Raw genomic sequence first — 19,168 nt, 5'->3', positions numbered from 1 at the left:
GCAAACATTGTTTTATGCATGCTAGACTATCAACACAAAAGCACAGAAAAATACGAAATGTTCTATACTGTAACGTGGGACTATTGATCACGAAAATGTATGCTAAATTGATGTGCAACGTGATAACTCAACATTGTAAGCCGGCAACATCCTAAAAAAAACGAAATAAAAAAACAACCATACAGTTTCATTTTTAAACTACATTTATTTAAAAAAAGGGGGGAAAAAAGAAGAAAAAGCAACCAGTGTCCCATCTGGGATGAGACAGTTTACGGAGAGAGAGAGAGAGAGAGAGAGAGAGAGAGACATTTTGTAAAAGCATACAAAACAAACCGTAATCTAGCAGCATCCAAATGTTGGAATCTCCAAAAACAAATCATCATTTATAGATTTAAATATATAATTTTGCCCTGGCAAGCTACAGTACACACTTTACAACATACACAGAGCATTCTCTCTCCTTAGTGCAGAAAAAAGAAAAAAAGAAAAAAATCAAATACCCTTAATAAAATAAACAACTTTAGGTTAAATAAGCTTAAATAATGTTGTTAAATACAAGACACTTCTGTGGCAGATCTGTACAGAAATAAACACATTTGGCATTGTAAGTGTAGTTCACTGGAGCTTGCTCTATAAACCACTGTATAAGAAATAACACATTATGCAGTGATAAACTATATACACACGCGCGCACGGGGGGGCGGCCGCGCAAACACTCGCACATACACACCTGCGAATCAACGCGCACACATCAGGTTGTATATCAGTGAGCCACAGACAACATGTGTTTATGAAAGAGAACTAAAAGCAAAGGAAAACAATCCACTTATACACCCGACACTTTTTTTTTTAGGCACAGTCTCTTCCTGTTTTATAAATACATGTCAAATACAACCGCTCCTCGACAGGAATTTGTTCACAAGTTGTGCTAACATTTTTCTAAACACAGTTTTTGCAACTACCACTTCTTTATTGCTAGGACATTGTGACAGTGAATTGAAAACTACCGACAAACATGTTTTCATATGTGTAGGGAAAGCACCTTTGAACACCAATGTTACTGCCGTGTGACCCTATATATTACAACACTTGGGGGGGAAAGAAAGTGAAACATGAAAGAAAATGTGCTTGGAATCAAACATCAAGCCTCTAAATCCTTGTGACTTTGGGAAAACTGGGAACCAGAAAGTCCAGCAAAAAATAGATCTCAGTTGAGCTACATTCATATTTTTTTTTTCCTTCCTCCCCCACACTGTACTTTTCAAGAACGCCACATGTGGATTTCCCTTGGTGCGAGCAGACAGTAAGCACCACTTCATTATGTCCAGTACATTCCTCCCCTCCTCCCTTTCTACCCATTCATCTCCACTCCTCCATGACCCTGTCTGGTTTCTCTGCTCTCTGGATCCAGGAAGGCTGGTACCACCAGGCCCCGCCAGGCTCCGCACAAACAGCTAGAGCGACAGTGAGCGCAGTACAGTAAAACAACAGTACGGTACAGTGCAGTACAGTACAGTACAGTACAGAGTACAGTAGACTGGAGTGACACAGGTAGATCACAGGTTTTTATACTACAGTACAGTACATGAGCTCTAAGGCTTTTACATTCCACTACTGTAAGGGGAATCCCAGGGATTCATTCAGGCAGGGTGGAGGAGAGGGTTGGTGGATTGAATTCTCTCCCAACCAGGGAGACGAACCGAGGGAGTTTTCCCCACAAGAAACTATTTACCGTACCTCCGATGCTCCCTCCCGACGACGACGACAGTGGGGCTTCCCGAAGCTAAGTGTCAGGGGTGGGGTGTTCAAGTCTCGTTATAGTCTCCCAGGCAGAATGCTAAGAACAGTTTTCATTGCTCCTTGGAAACTAAACGTGATTGTATGATGTCGAAGTCTATTTTCCCATGGATCTTCTAGGGGGGGGGGTTCTCTCCTACGGTGCCTGGGAGCAGCAGAGGCAGTCTTCTTGGCCTCTCTCAGGGCTTCTTGTCGATGGAGTGGAAGAACCACTCTGTGAACTTCCTGAGCTGTGCAGAAGCGGTCTGGCTCTCCTCCTGAAGGCGCATGTTGTCCTGTCTCAGGTGCTGCACCTCCTCTTGCAGCACGGCCTTGTCCTCTTTCTCCTGATCAAGGCAGCGCGCACACACACACGCACGCACGCACGCACACACACACACACACACACACCGTCATTGCTGGGCCACATGGCACGAGCAGATTGATTCTTTTTTTAAAAGCTGTACCATTATGAGCATACATCCATCTTTCCACAGTGCTGCTTAAAGGGTGGATGGGGCGGGGAGGCTTTAGCAGGGCAACGTGGTATACTGCAGTGGCGTTAAGTGCACTTTCCCTTTCTCTCAATTTAAGCACATTAGAAGGAGGTGGGGAAATGTTCGTCGGGACATGAAAGCAAACAGGATATTGAATTAAGAGCACAAGGTGGTACTTCAGAGGGAGCACGGTGTTCTCATTATTCAGAGCCTGCCCGCGTGCATTGTGTGGCACAGATTTCCTCTCTTTACTCCCTGCCACATGTGTGCCATTTAAGCGATGCATATCTCAAACCGTGACACAATAGAAACGGCAGGGGCACAGGGGGACGCACAAAGGCACCAAATGGCTCAAATGTCTTTGCTTTGCACCAAGCATGTCCAAGTCATTATGAGGAGCCTTCCCCAGAAATAGAAGCGTATGTGTGTGTGCGTGTGTGCGTGTGCGTGTGCGTGTGCGTGTGTGTGTGTGTGTGTGTGTGTGAAACGCACCTTTCTGAGGTCATACTGCAGCTGTCTGAGGATCACCTCCAACTGGTTGACTTTACCAGTCAGTGTGGAGGGAGATCTACTGCAGAGAAGATAACACAGTACAGTAGGTGAGATGGAACAGGAATTCACTATGACCTCACCGGTTTCCACCGGTTTTTAGTCCATGAGCCAGAACTCCAAAATTGGAACATTAATGAATTGTGTGGGCAAAACCATACCTATATTAAATTGTTCATAGGATCAATATAAGTAAATTAATATAGGCCTACTGTATGATAACCCTTCCACAGTAGTAGCTTTTTCATATTTTAAGTTTTTTGAATATTTTCCTATATAATGCCTAATTTGCATATTTAACAAATTAAGATTTGTAATACAATAAATCATTGTCTTTGTGTAAGTAATCAACCAGGGAAGTTTCTTGGCGATAACAATGTAATATAGGTATGGTTTTGCACACTCAATTGATAATTAACGTTCCAATTTTGGAGCTCTGGCTCATGGACTAAGAACCAAAAAGAACTGAACCGGTTCCCAACTGGTGGAAAAAGGGCCTATCTGTCCACTTGATAGTGGAGCTATAGAATGTGCTGGAAATGGGGACGCCATGGGTTAATCACTTCAACCCTCGCGTCCCTATTCTGGGCATGTCATAATAGGCAGACATTTGTTGAAGATTGCAGAGCTTGTAGATCAGCATTTTGGTGAAGAGATTTGGTGTAGAGGGAAACAGTGAGTTGGCCAAGTACAGACCCCTGGGAAGTGTATAGTGGTTCAAGTTCTTAACACATTGAGTAAATATATTGACAATTTCGTCGACAAATAAAAAAAATAGACTAAAATGTTAGGACTAGTGGGCAAGAGATCCAGTATAAGTTATTTTAAACTTGGTTGCATGCTGAAAATAGCCGATCTACAAGCTTACAAAGTAAGCTTGTAAGTGTAAAGCTTGCAAGTGTAAAATCAGTAATTACGACGGCATCAAGGCCCGCCAAAATACATTTTAGTCGACTATAACTGTAGATTTAGTCGACTGAAATCTTACGATATTTAGTCGACTAAAACTAAATGAAAACTATTCCAACAGATTATGGGTTTATGACTAAAACTAAAATCAAAATTTGCTGGTCAAAATCAACACTGTTACACTGCAGGGTGGTGGTGTTGCCTACCCTGCCTCCAGGGCGGCGCCCTCCGCAGCTGCCACGCGTCTCGTCAGCTCTCGGGAGATGTGCAGCGCCTCGGCTCGTTGCATGTCCGTCATGGTGCAGAATGACGCCACGCGCTGGTCTGGGGACACACGGCACGGGAGACACTCGCTTAACTTCACAGTCGCTCCGCTTGTCATTAACACTTTGAACGCATAACCCGCGTTCCACCACATTTATTCCATTGTTCGTCCACGCATAATAAACCCGCTATTTGTTTAATGTGTTTAATTCGCCGTTGCATTCAAAAGTACAAAAGTATTGGAGTCAAAATGTACTTAAAAGTACTAAAAGTAAAAGTACTCATTATGTAGAATGTGCCATTTCACGTTTTCAAAAGTATAAACATCTTTTGAAAATAGCTTAATGTATGTTTTGTAATAATAATCAATATCTGCAAAGTAACTAGTAACTCAAGTTCTCAAATAAATAAATAAATAAATGTAGTGGAGAATATTTGCCTCTGAGATGTAGTGGAGTAGAAGTAAAATGGAAATAGGAAACACTAGTACAAATAACTCAAAATTGTACTTAAGTACAGTATTTAAGTAAATGTACTTAGTTACTTTCCACCACTGGCCGTAAATAAACAACATTGCAAGCGAGAAATGTGTTCAGCACCAGGCTACTGTGAATGGTGTCAACATGCAGTTCTATTGGAATACACAGCAACATCAGACTTGCATGCGAGCGTTTCAAAATGGCGGGATCATTCTGTTTATGCCATGTCTGTGTGTGAATGAAAGCGGCGGCGGCTGTTGCAAGTGTGGTCACTCGCCATCACCATGGCCACTAACTCCTCCAATACTGACTGACCAATCGCCACGCAATTCTAAAACAGGATGGTGAAAAGCATGTTTTTTTTTAATCAAAGACATCAAATGGGTCCCATGGTGCCTCACCCTCTGTGCCCAGCCCTCTCTGAATAACACGACAGCTGTTTGGCTCATAATGGGCTGGGTCCCAGAGAGCTGTCAGACACCAGTCATGCCAGTTTTACCATACCAGGTCCTTAAGCTTGCTCAAAGCCCCATGGAAAACCCAAAACTTGGCACATTAGGCACGGGGACTGCTCACTATGCAGCCTTAAAATGATCCCTGGCTAATAAGACAAATATGCCTTAATACATCATAATTGCCCTCTATAATTAAAATTGAAAATTGAAAACGCCTTGAATATTTTATTTTAGAAATAGGTCATCTGTCACTCAATAGGAACAACTCCAGTCGCAAGTTGATGATGCAGTAATTTGGTCCAGCCCTATGGAATACACATGCTAATAAAAAAGTATTTAAAATATTGCTTTGATGCTCATATTATCCTTACAGTATACTGTAAGTTGTTTTTTTCTTAGCATATGTATTCCCTACATTCCATAGGTCTCTAGACCACACATGGGCATATGACATCATCAACCTGGGACGGAAGCAGTCCCTACGGACTGGAGTGAAAGATTATCTATGTATCTATGTAAAATAAATACAATATTTAAGGTGTTTTATTTTAGTTATAGAGGGCAATTATAATGTATTAAGGCATATTTGTCTTAAATCAGCCAGGGATCCTTTTAATGCTTGTCTTCTTTCCAACCTCTCCCTTTCCTCTTTCAACCTGGCGTCCCTGTAGGCAATGGGCAAACCTTAAAGGACAACTTTAGTTTTAGGTTGTTATTAGAGAAAGTAAAAGGTGAGTGTTATTTTTTTTCATTTGCTACTTTCTTTCGTTTTAGGTCACGGAATCTACTGAACACTCATCTTTTACTTTCTCTAATAACAACCTAAAACATGAACCTTGGTTGAAAAAAACGAAAGTTGTCCTTTAATAGATCTTGTAGATGGGCTATTTTTGCTACTTTTGTGTGATACTGTACAACGAAGTATAAAATAGGGCATTCATTAAAAAACAGAATAGGCGGAAATATGGAGATACAAGGTCAGAGAACGCCAATATGCGTACATATTAATAATTTAAAAAAGAAGATTTCAGGAGCTCCTCCGTTCATTTAGCCCCAAATGAAACCTAATCCTCTCAGAGACAAAAGCTCATGTACCGCCGAGTTGCTTGTTCAGACCGAGCAGGAAAAAGAGACCAAGCTCTGATTTCCATATGAATGAACATTTTTCCCCGTGCTTGATGGCTGCATCAGAAAGATTAAAGCCTTCTAAGAAACCAGACACAGCCCCACAAAAGCTGATTACCATTTATTTTTGAACCAAATGTCCATTCATTCGTGGACAAATTGCACAAACATAATTACACCAATGACAAAATATGTGTCTGTCTTCCAAATGCAATATGCGTTTGGGAGGGAATATTGAAAATGTCCAGTCGTTATGACCGAGGAACCTTTTTTCCATGATTACCCCCAAAAAGCCTCAATGCAATTTGCCAGAATCCATTTTGATACCGTCTGTTCCTATTTGCCAGCCTCCAAAGCACATAATGCCTTGCAGGCCTGCTGCAAGTCATTATCACTTGCCTATTCACAGAGTGAAAGCTCAGCCCAAATAGCCTCTTAACATCCTCATAAATGCCACTCTTAAACATAGCTTGGTGAAACAGAACAGCGGACAGTCAAAATAATGGATATATATATATATTTAAAAAATAATAATAATCTGCCTTGCACCTCAGCAGCAGCGAAAGCACCTATCACCCCCGGCTTTAATCAGAACTGGTTAAACAAACATGGTACAGAGGCAGCTTTGAGCCTGCCCACTCGCCCCTGGGCAACAGGGTTGCACTTTACCCAGCCTTCTCTGGGCTACCACAATGCAAGGATTGCTTCGGGGACAACTCTTGCTGCACGCCAGCCTCTGGATCATATCCACTGATGCCAATCATGTTAAATGCTAGACGGTGGGCTAAGCAACAGGGAAACGCATGACAGGAAGAAGTCCTTTGGCGGTTCCATGATTCATCATTTTATTGCGAATGAACACTCACATGCTATGCCGCTCACACGTCACCACGTAAGACAGAGATCAAGTGAGAGAACATGGCTGTGTCATTGTTTTCCTGATTGATGGAAACCATACGAGAAGTTAGCCTGGCTAATAAGCCAGACCGAATCAGCCGCTGGCAAAAAAAAATTGCCTGCCGGCGGATTACGGTCTGGAGAGGCTCAATTGTACGCCCATTTCCTACACCAGAGAACTGGTGTGGCCAATCGGGACACGGTATGCAATATGGGAGGGCTTTGGTACAGTGATGTTCAATGCTTGAGACCTTTGACTGACAGTAGCTCTGACCAATTGCGTCAAAGAGAAAATGTTTGAACCCGCCCCCCTGGGAAACAAGATCCATACACAGCATCTCCAGACTCAAATACCACACGACAGTGTGATTTGAGTCTGGCTTATTAGCCAGGCTAACGAGAAGTGACCATGAGTCCATGACTTCAACCAAACAAATATCAACTAAGTGACGACTGACGACACAGGCTATGAATGAACTGAAAGCACAAGCGGTTGAGAACAACACAATGCTATCATTAAGTCTGATTTATACCTCGTCATACGAGAGCATAAATTAAATCATTATTCAAGAGTCATTCATACATGGCTTTGCTTCTGCATCGACAAGGGGCGCTTTGGGAGCCAAATGCGGCCCTCAAAGAGGTCTAATGTGGCCCCCCAACATGGTTTTCAGAAAAGTAAAAACATACTACCTTTTTTGACTCTTCTGCAGCCACCTCCATTAGCATTGTTTGTGAGACACACAAAAAAAGGAAAGACCAACCTTGATTTCTAATAAAAATCAACGGCTTAGATATAATGTGAAAGTGTATTAGACGTGTTCGGATGGGAGAGCTTGGACAATTCTCACTTCACGTCCTTAAAAGAAAGAATCCACCGCATACAGTGAAGCACACTCGGAATGTAATGGTCCTATTAGGGCCACAGAGCAGCTGCAATTACCCCAAACTATCAAGCCAAGAGTTTAATTGTCAGAGGCAGCGGTTTAGGGCACTCTCCCTGAGTGGCGTCTTGCTGGGTTTATGGTGTGAAAAGTGGATTCGTGTGCTGAGAAATGACGGCTCACTTTTTGTCCGAGTTAGAGCTTCCGTGGCAATCACAGTGGGTCTCAAAACAGGGGCACAAATAGGGAAAAGGTTACTAAAAATCCCCTCCCATTGCACGGGTAAGAGAAACTCACATTCACACACCAGAACACTCTCTTTTCATCACTCTCTCTCTCGCACGCACGCACACACGCACGCACGCACGCACGCACGCACGCACGCACGCACGCACACACACACACACACACACACACAAATGCAGTACACAAACTAGTAAGCATGGAAGCATTTACACTCAAACTTACCTACACACGTCACGCACGCACGACACACACACACGCACACGCACACACTCTAAGCAGCCAGGAGGGTGATATACACAAGGTGCCAGCAGCATTCTTGGGCTGAGCTGGTTACCTTCGAAGGCCCGTGCGGCATCGACCAGATGAGACCAGTCCAGGCCCGAGGCAGTGTCCGGAAGGGGCATGAGGCCTGGGTCGCTGAACTTGGACCTGTCCGCCAAGGAGCCGTCAGAGAACCAGAACTCATCTGCAGAGACACCAGGCACTCACATCAGTGGCCAGGCTCGTCCTGAGTTAAGGGCCAGCCATGAGCCAACTCGCATCAAAGCAAGCAGAAGGGACGGGGACAGAAATGGAGGGTCGCAGAGGGACATGGGAGAAGAGGGACGGGATTCAAACTGACCTTGGATCTCACCACGTCTCAGTGACACCAAATCATGAGCATGATGTCTATCCAAGTCGATCCATGTGCACATGAAAGTGCGCCTGACCTGAGCCCATGACCATTTGAGCTCATTTGAAAAATCTTATGAAATGCCTCTTGGATAATTCAAAGATGAATAAGAATGGGCCTAGAGAGGAAATCATTGAAAAGACTGCACAACAAACAACTCAATTTTGTAAGAGGTAGAAGTGTATTTATAAATAAATACCTGCCAGACTCTCAATGTCACCTTCCCACACCAAGCATACCTTTCACAAGGTGCTGTCTAAGGGGCGATAAATGACTTGTCTGAGTGAATGTCTTCATGTTTCAATCAATTCTCTCTCTTGCTCTCTCTCACACACACACTCTCACTCTCTCGCTCTTGCTATAAGACAAGGTGTGCAATAAACAAGCTCTCGTTGCACAGTATAGAGGTATTTAGAAAAAAACACGTTTGGAGAGGTAGAGCGAGTGAGAGGAAGGAGGAGAGAGAGAGAGAGAGAGAGAGAGGTGTGATGCTGGCACTCTTCTTTCAATTTAACTGACGTCTTGGAGCATGAGTGATTCACTGTTTACCAAATTGGACTGTTTCAGTGCGGGGGAAAGAGAGCGACAGGGCCAGTGTTCACAGCTGACCTTCAAAACAATCAAGGAATCCATCAAGTTGACAGCTTGAAGTGGCTAAAGACTGGAAAATATCTTCCCAAAAGACATTTTCTGTCTTAACAACACCAGGCAGGCCAGGGACGAGCGAGGAATGGGCATGCCAATGAGGGGGACAGGGAAGGAGGGAGGGAGGGAGAGGTAGGCGGGAGCGGGCAGGGTTCTGATGAGTGCAACAGGATTATCACGGTATGACAGACAATATGTGACAGCGCTGATAGAGAAATAAGCGGATTCACATCACGGAACGGGAAAAACGACTGTCCTCCGTGCATGTTCCTCGCTTCCTCACACCTACAGCAGTGCAGTCAGGACACATCACGTTGTCTTGTCTCACCGTTCCCTAATATTCGGCGGATGGCGGCAGGCGGGTTGGTGTGCGAGCCGGGCCCTGACAGGTGTCTGCTTAACCCATTTTGACCTGAGATCAGATTCTAAAAATGTCTTCTACGTCCTGACAGTTTTCTGAAAAAGCTATGTTTCTATGTCAGTCGTTCTTCGATTTTTCAAAAATAGCAGACCTACAAGCTTGTAGATTTAGCTATTTTTCAATAGCTAAATCATAACATAATGCTAACACCAAAAGGGGTTCCCGCCCAGAATGGGTTAATGCAAGCGGAGTGGCAGCCGTGGCAAGTGGCGCGCTGCCGCACCCCAGTTCCAATTAAGGCGACTATATCGGGGAGTGCCGCTGAAGTGTGCGCCAGTTGTGCTAATGATGTCAGTATGACACGAAGTGGCTCTTCAAACGCGTATCTATATCCTGGCTCTTATCACCGCTGCCAGGGGAGCGGGTGATAATCCAATAACAACATGCAGAGAGATTCCACCATCAGCCTCCCCTCGTCTCTGGGCTACACTCACAAAAGGCGAGTTATATTTGATAGTTAGTCTTCATAAACGAGATGGTGTCTACTACCATACATATTGTTTTAATGTCACCATAGTCTCGCGTTACCAGACTGTTGACTCCAAATTTCCAAATGCTTCATCATACAGTCTGGACCAACGGAAGAGCTAGCATGAGTCAAATATAAAGCAGGAAGTGGAGCCTCCTCCCCACTTCCGTTTCGTCTTCACAGTCACGCATATTTATTCTAATATACTGTAAATAGAAATCATCTAAGCATATATAGCTTGTTGCTTAGCAGAAAATAAAATACAAAAAATAAAATGTAAAGATATTTTAAAATATATTTTTGTGAACGGAAATGGCAGCTTCCTTACTCAGCTCATGAGGGCTATAGTTCCAGACTCTATATAGCATTCGGAGATTGTGGAATAGTAGCTACGCGAGACTAATGTCACCATGGTATTGCGTGCCCCGCTGCAAAATCCAGAGCGTAATTTTTTTTAATCTAATTTCCGTTAGTTAAAACGACACGGCACACCGACGGTTGGCGGTACTCACTCCTCAGGTTGGAGCCCCCCTGGTGGTGGACCATGCGCGGCGGCAGCGTGCTGTGGTACGGCGGCGTGGTGCTGAACAGGATGTCGTTGGGCACGGCGGCGTCCAGCATGGAGCTGTGCGAGCTGGCGTAGGACGAGCCCTTGCGGTTGCTGCTGCACACGCTCTCGTCTGACAGCGTCCGGTAGATGGAGCGCCGCGGCGACAAGGTCCCTGCCGTCTGAGGCGAAGGGAGAGAGGGAGAGAGAGAGAGACATTAACAAGACATTAAATGTGAAATAGTTGACACCCGGATGCTTTATAAATAACGTTTGCTACATTGATGCCAATAAATAGTGCTAGAATAGAGTGTGAGAATGAGACAGCTATAAACAAGACAGGGTCTGATAAAGCCGTGGCTCCCGTGTGTACCTCGGAGTTCATGTGACCAGAATATGAAGTCAGTCATCGTCTACAGTACACGTCTATGATGTTTCTATGACATAATGGGCTCCATTTTCGTCATCGCTAAAGCCCTTATCCCTAAACTTCTTTGCCTTTTTTTATACTATTTTGCTAAACATTTTTGAATAGTTAAAAATGGCCAGTCTACAAGCTCACAACGTGTCAATGTGGATTGGCTAGTTGAACTATTCAAAAATGCTTTTCAAAATAGTAAAAATCACACCCGTGTGAACTGAGTGGTGCAGTGACGTCACACACTAACCATAGCAACCATGCTCACCTGTGCGTGGGGCCACGTACAGGTACACGGGTACATACACGGGTACAGACAAAGCTGGTTGTTGGAGTGGTTTGCACCACTAAAAAAAAGGCAGAAGTTTAGGGATAATGGGTTTAGCGGTGACGAAAATGGAGCCCAATATGTATGCCCATGTTTGGGCAGGATTTCACTCACACGACACAAGTGTGATTTTGAAATGATAAACTGGTGTAGGACTGCAACTATCAATGTTCTTCTTGCCGATTATTGCAACGGTAGGTCGCGGTTTACTATGAAAACCTGCAAAACCTGTCATTCAGTCCGTCACGCCTCGTGACACGCTCCATATATGGCCAATACAGAATTCAATTCATATGTTGATCTGACCTCATCAAACCCTGTACACTCAGACACTGCCCCCCGCTGCCACCCTTATATCTCCATATATGGAGCTGACCTGTTCTGACATTCCATATGTTGATCTGACCCCATCAAACCCTGTACACTCAAGACACGCTCCATATATGGCCAGTACAGAATTCATTCCATATGTTGATCTGAACCCCCGTGCCAAAGCGCCAGCAGTCTGCCGTCTGCGTGCACGCGACCTTGCCCTTTACTTACTGGTCATGGCAAAAATACATAATTTATAACATTTCAATAATTCATTAAATCAATTAGTTATTAACCATCATTAACAACTTAATGACTACAAGCTCACAATTCATCGCACCTTGACAAGTTATGAGCTTGTTTGTTGTGATTTATTTGAAATAATTTATTTGAAATAATTTCATTGATTAGTTTGATGAACTGTTGCACCCCTAGTAGAGTTAGTATAAAGATTCGCTTGATTTGAATATAAGCACACACACGCACACGCGCACGCACACACACGTACACAAACACACCATATACATAAAGGGATGCCATAGGGCCGTACTATATGCTTGAGAATGTCTCCTTGTCGAGGAACTGTCAGGAGAGACAATATGGTGGATCTCCAGGATTTCGCCATAGAATGCAGACTATAAATACATCCACAATCTTGGCAATCAGCTACGTCTAGAGTCTGTCTTTTCTTGTGAGCCCTCGTGTGACAGCGCACAGACAAAGACCAATGCACACGCTCCAGTGGAGCAGCGGCTATAGCCTACAGGTGATTTTCCCCTTGCATTGGCACCGTCGTCAGGACTCGTAGGAATCGCATGTCTGTGAGTGCAGGCCACTGCTGTGATTAAAACTCTCTGTTGACCATAGGTGCCGGAGAGGGGGTCATTTGGGTCTGAATGTCCCCGCACTATTGGGGAATGACTGGTTTATTTATGTATTAATTTTCCCGACTGGTGCTGGTGGTCTCTCTAGCACCGGTGTGCAATCGTCGTCGTTTACCACTGCATGCTTGCCTCTAGCCACAGTGACCATTCTTCTGGCTAGTGGATATATAGCCAAGCCAACCCATACGTGCAGTAACGGCAGTTCTCTAGCCCATTCTAGGCGGGAACCATTTTTGCATTTTTGCACCACTGCTGTTGACTCTCTATAATAGGATCCTTGTCTTGAAAAGAATCTCTGTCACAGAACAAACCTTTTAGAGGCCTGTGTGTAATGCAATGTGGAGGCCAGGGAAGAACATTAACCCATTTAGACCTGAGGACGATTCTACAAATGTCTTCTAAATCCTGACAGTTTTCTGGGAAAACCTCATATTTCTATGTCAGTGGTTCTCAAACATTTTCATTTCAAGGACCCCCAAAAATATATGTAATCGACCATGTCATCTCAAAATATGTTGTTCCAGGAACCCCCCCCAGAAGCAAAGATTTGAGTTAAAATCGTTCTCTGAAAGAATATATATATATTCAAAGATTTGCGCCACATTTTCACGATATTTCAAAAATAGCAGATCTACAAGCTCGTAGCGCGGCACCGCTATGAGCTTGTAGATCTGCTATTTTTCAATAGCTAAAAAGTTTAACATAATGCTTAAAAACACCAAAAGGGGATTCCCGCCCAGAACAAGCCTTGCCGTGACGGTGGAGATGTACTGTACCAAACAGTGTGTTCCTGTATGCAAAGACACAAACTATACAGTGTGTTCCTGTATGGCCAACGCAAAGACTAAACTATACAGTGTGTTCCTGTATGGCCGACACAAAGACTAAACTATACAGTGTGTTCCTGTATGGCCAACGCAAAGACTAAACTATACAGTGTGTTCCTGTATGGCCGACGCAAAGACTAAACTATACAGTGTGTTCCTGTATGGCCAACGCAAAGACTAAACTATACAGTGTGTTCCTGTATGCCATGGCCAACGCCAAGACACAAACTATACAGCACACCATAGGAATGGAGTGATACGGAAACTAATATCACCACAGCCGCGGCGGCCATAGTTTTGACAGAGGATCCGTTGTGCAGAAACCACACAACACCAGAGTTCTCTCCCTTCCGTCGCCGTCCCTCTTTACTTACATAAATACTGCACGGATGACATCAATATTGGCCACAAAATGATACGCCACACAGTTTAGCCAGATTAGCTTTTGGCTCAACCGGCTGAAACCAACAGCTAGAGTGGTTACATCCCAACACAAGCCAACACCCAAACATCGCATTTCAAAGACCAGATCAGCCCCATCCCCATCCCCATTCCCCAGTCCAAAACAAATCTATTACGCCTTTTTAAACAGAAATACACTGGAAGTACAAACGGCAATATGAGGGGATTTATGGGGGGTTTTGAGTTAACACTTTCAGGGCTTTAAATTGTTTAATTCAATGATCAGCTCTGCTGAAACCTGCTATTTATTTAATGCGTTTAATTTGCTGTTTTAAAATAATTAAAAAGAAATAGCGGATTTGTCGCGGACCTGGTGACGAGGCCGTCGTGTTATGATGACGAAACCGGAAATCATACTTCCGGTTTGGTCTGCAGGGCTTCGGGGGGAATGTGCTCAATGCAAGTGAACGGGGGACTTGTTTGGACTGCAACGCGCTGTGCAGGCTGTGTTCATTTCGCATTGTCATGGCGCCTGTTTCTTCTCATAAAAAACAAACCATTGGACTATATTTCACCGGATTTTTGTCGATCAAAGCGGCAAATACTTTGGCGTATGCTCCTAAGGTAATAAGACAATCTAGGCAGCGTAGAATATTGGATTAAATAGCGGGGAACGCGGGTTATGCAGTAGTCCTGTTGTTCACATCCAGGCCCCATTATGGTTCTCTCATGAAAACATGAAAGAAGAAGAAAAGAGAAACTGCTTTCTCGTCGTATTACTGTAAGAGGGCTTCATGTTTTCCAGAGGCCATCTCTATTTATTACATGTAGAAGATCACACTTGGCACCCTGCGCATTTCACACAGGGCGCTGGTTGACTGAACCCGCTGTGTGCTTTCTGCATGAAATACTGCACTAATATAAAAAAAGCAGCGCTGTCGCCTGTGCTTGGCTTTCATATAAGAGGTGTGTCTAAATCTGTCTCAATCCACCTCCGCGCCTCTCAACCTGACACAGGCTGTTATGCGTGCCGATGTTATTGTGCGGCAAAGTCTCCAACAGATTCCAGATACGCAGGCATGACTTAGTAAGAATTCTTTGCATCACTGCTGGCTTTGAACAGCAACAACAAGCGGTGGGTATACGTGCGCTTTGACGTGCGCCCGGCTTCAGAGGATGTGTTCCACCAGCTCATGCTTTTTTTTTTATTGTATTTACTTTTTTTTCCTTCCTCCTTTCCCACAGGAAGGTTTAAAAAGGGGGGAATGTTGTGGGAGAATACACTGTGAGCAGCCTTTCCTTCATACGTCAACCGCACAATAGTCTAGCTCATGTCTCTGGAAGCAAAGCGTCCCCACGGACTGCTAGGCTGGCGAGGAAAATCTCCCCGCGCGGAGCACACCTGCTCGCCCATACAAAACAGTGGCATCGCGTGGAGTGACACGGGCGTTAACCTTTGCAGCATTCTCTGGCTGATCACATATACAGTAACTGAACCAAAGGCAGGTTGTATTGAATAAATAAATAAAGAGTAAATAAGTAAGCAAGTATAAAAAAATGGAATAAAATTTTTATTTTTCTATAACTGCCATTGTATTAACAGTACTTGCTCCCTGTGGCAGTCGGTTATTAAAAACACAGGTCGCTGCAGCTCCCAAGGAAAGCAACCGTACAGAACGTGTTCATTGGGATCAGATGTGAAAAGCAGGGGGGGTGGGGGTGGGGGGGGGGGGGTCTTGGCTCCATGCCCACTCGCATGCATCTCTCTCTCCCCCAGATCACTTTTCCACACACGCTACAATATATCCCACCGAAAGAGACAGGGGAATGAGATTACAACAAAGAGCCACATACAGCGCTCCATATATTCAACACAGGCAGCACTATATATGTCCCATTGCATGTGCTGATTACAGACATTTTCTCCTCTGTGGGGAAAATGGGAGGGGAATAATATCACAGCTCAGCTCAGGACCCGGCGATACACCTGCTTTCAGTTTAGCAGCGCTGCTGACGTGCCTGTTCTCTCGTAAACACTGGAGTTGCGGTGTGGGCCCAGTGAATGCAACCCGACAACAAAACAAAAACAACGAGAGTCTCTCTTATCCGAGCAGCCAGGAGCTGTGTTTATATCTCTGTCTCTCTCACCTCCTCCGGGGGGGGGGGGGGGGGGGGGGGGGGGGGGGCACGACACGTTGTGAGCTTGTAGATCGGCTATTTTCAGAAAGTGTAAAATCAGCCATTATGACGGCATCAAGGCCCGCCAAGATACATTTTAGTCGACTAAAATATTATGATATTTAGTCGACTAAAACTAACACATTCCAGATGACTAAAATGTGACTAAAACTAAAATAAACATTTGCTGCCAAAAACAACACTGCGGGGGCAACGTAATGCATTTGTATTAGAATTGAGCGGCGCATCCAAAAATATCCTATTTGTATGTCTGCAGGGTCCTTTCCTGGTGGATAATGGATGGTGGTGTGGTGGTGGGGGGGGGGGGACAGCGGGTTTCAAGATGCAATTAATAGAATCCGCAAGACCCAGAGACATCAAACATGGGCCGCACTCTCTGTGACTTCCTGCCTTTTAATCCATGACATCCCGACCGAGCAAACTCGGGCCCCATAATAAATTAGATTACGAAAACAGTCTGTGCCCTTCCTGTGAGGAGAGAGAGAGAGAGGCTGTGTCGACTGCAGAGCTGTGCAGGGTCGAGCGACCGATAGGCAGCAGATGTTTTGTCCTGCGCTTATTTGGTTCCTATCGAGAGGTGATCTAGCAGCTCCGTCTCTCATGCATGCATAGGCCTGTTAGTCAGCAGGGTGGAACAGCCTGGAGAGACAGATTCCATCCTGACCTGTATCTATATCCTGACCTATATCCTTACTCTATATTCATTGAGTTACTGCGACTCATTGCATCATATTGTTAACCACTTATGCTGTACAATATACTTCATCGTATGGCCAATAGTGACCAAAAACCCCCCTTTTTTTTATTTTTATACAGCTTTTGCATTTTCTGTGAACATTTTTGACTAGAATGGCATGCCCAAAATAGGGACACCACCAGGTTGAAAGTTGTTAACAGGCTTATAATTAGTCTGTGTGCGTGTGTGCGTGCGTGCGTGCGTGCATGCGCGTATGCATACGGTACATGCATACTATGTATACGTGTGTGGTTCTGGGTGACAGACAGTGTCTCACCTTCCTCCTCTTGTCCTCTCCCGGGGGGCTGTCTGGCAGCATCATCTTAAGGTACTCTTCTTTGGACAGCCCCTGCAGCGCTTCACCCTCCCGCTCTGCGGCGCCTTGCAGCCGACAGGCGGCCTCCTGCTCGTACAGCTGCCTGCAGAGGACAAACAGAGAACAGAGCTCGTCAGCGAGGGGGGCTCCGGCGGCGAGCTGCGTTCTGCTGCCCGGGGGGGGTGGAGGCTCTCTCTCATCGGCTGACTGACACAGCTTGGGGTCAAAGGTAGAGCCGGCGGTCCGGAAAATTGTGTCAACGGCGTCAATCAAGGGGGCTTTTTTTCGGGGGGCGGTTACGCGTCAGCATCGGGATGCGTGCTGTCTTCTCCCTGCCTCATGCTCAGGACACACGGGTGAAGTTAGGGATCGACAGATTTGGGGGGTTAAGGGTCAGGTTTGGATGGATGGGGGCGGGGGGCAGGGGTGGGGGAGGCATTGTTTCCTGTCCCATATTGCCAAACACATAATTATAGAGATTATGAAAAGAAAGAAATGCAGCCAAGTTCTGTAGAGAGAGGTAGAGAGGAAGGAAAAGGAGGTTTCAGTGAAGCTGATTGAAGACGCGTGGGAGAGTCGGCCGTGGACTCCGGAGCGGCGCTCACGCGGTAGCAGACAGTAACACATGCAGGAGCCGTTCTAAAGACGGGAGATGGACCCAGGAGAGAGGTGTCAGAGCCAAGACAGGAGACACGTGAGGAAAGATCTGGCTACAGTGAGGGTTTTCACCTTTAAAGTCAAGGGTGGGAGCAGAGCAGGGACACAATACACCTGGCGTGTTTCAGTGGATATACGATACGAGACCCTTGCCTGCTGGAAGTGAGCAGCCTGCGTGTGCTGAGTTCTGTTGGCAGGGTGTTAAGATGGCCGGGGGGGGATTTGCTCGACAACTAGACAGCGTGGCAGCCTGGTTATGTGAAGCGATTTCATAGCCTCCTCCTGTCTCCCATGGCTAGCACCATGGCAACCAAACCCTGAATACATAAACCTATAGCAATACAATGGCTATGGGAGATATGCTAGTAGCTAGGCTACTACATAGACAGTGGGACAGCCGTGTAGCTTAGAGATGCTATGATGCAAACCACATGTGGCTTAATATAACTCCAATTCAGTTATGCCCTATAGGCTGCTATACTGTGCATGACTAATAGTGGAATGTATGACATTAACAATGAAATAATAATAATGTAAAAAAGTAAGTTTTTGAATTTCGCCTATTTGCCTATGTCCAAAATAGGGAAGCCAGGTAGAAGGTGGTTAACCACACCAAACCCATGTGTAAAGGACCCCCCACAATAAATGCACCCATGGCAGCTGATCCTTGCTGTCCACATAGGCCACAAGGCCAGCAGCAATGGATCCATCTTGAAGGCAGCCCACCAGAAAAGTATAATAGTTTGTCAGTGGAGCTCCTGACTTCCATGCAGATGCGATAACGCTGCATCTGCATGGTGAGCCCATGCCTCGCTCTCTATCTGTGTGTGTGTAAGTGTACTGGACTGGGAGGAGTTGACAGGAAGGCACACTGAGGCCAAGGTGATGTGAACAGAGTTAGTAAAGTAGCAGGAGGATTCTGTGGGAAATACGGTGGGAATGTCACAATCACAGCACCCTACACACCCAGCCAGCAGCATGCCACACCACATGGCACGGTCCAGCACTTAAGACCCGCCATGACAGTGGAGCGGGGCTGTGGTGTGGGAGGGAGGACAGTGTGGGGGGGGGGCAGGGAGGGTCAATCCAAAGCTGGGGAGGGGGCGTGGGGGTATACGTTGGGTGGGTCACAGGGTTGTCTGGACTGTGTACCTGGAACGCTCGGACAGCGTTTTGAGGAGGAAGGCTAACAAGCCCTCCGCTCCTCTGGAGCAAGAAGCAGCAGGAGGAAGAAGAAGAAGAAGCAGAGAGAG

At 45.4% G+C, this 19,168-nt stretch overlaps 1 protein-coding gene across 3 annotated transcripts in view; it reads right to left on the bottom strand.

Annotated features, from left to right (window-relative positions):
* Window positions 1-244: 244 nt before the first annotated feature.
* Window positions 245-19,168, bottom strand: part of LOC306931685 (signal-induced proliferation-associated 1-like protein 2) — a 152,438-nt gene continuing 133,514 nt past the window's right edge. Inside the window, exons 18-23 of one of the 3 annotated variants that reach the window (XM_079513228.1) lie at window positions 17,220-17,361; window positions 10,802-11,018; window positions 8,416-8,547; window positions 3,938-4,055; window positions 2,766-2,844; window positions 245-2,123 (exon numbers count right to left, since the gene is read on the bottom strand). In XM_079513228.1, coding sequence (XP_079369354.1) covers window positions 1,977-2,123; window positions 2,766-2,844; window positions 3,938-4,055; window positions 8,416-8,547; window positions 10,802-11,018; window positions 17,220-17,361 — 835 coding nt within the window. In that variant the 3' untranslated portion in view covers window positions 245-1,976. Of the gene's footprint in view, window positions 2,124-2,765; window positions 2,845-3,937; window positions 4,056-8,415; window positions 8,548-10,801; window positions 11,019-17,219; window positions 17,362-19,168 lie in introns of those variants that run through there. The other 2 variants (XM_079513229.1, XM_079513230.1) reach the window with 2 other exon arrangements.

Source organism: Electrona antarctica (genome assembly GCF_951216825.1).
Source record: "Electrona antarctica genome assembly, chromosome: 10".
Lineage (NCBI taxonomy): Eukaryota > Metazoa > Chordata > Actinopteri > Myctophiformes > Myctophidae > Electrona > Electrona antarctica.
Note: the sequence above shows the minus strand (reverse complement) of the source record. Positions and strands in the feature narration are given on the sequence as shown.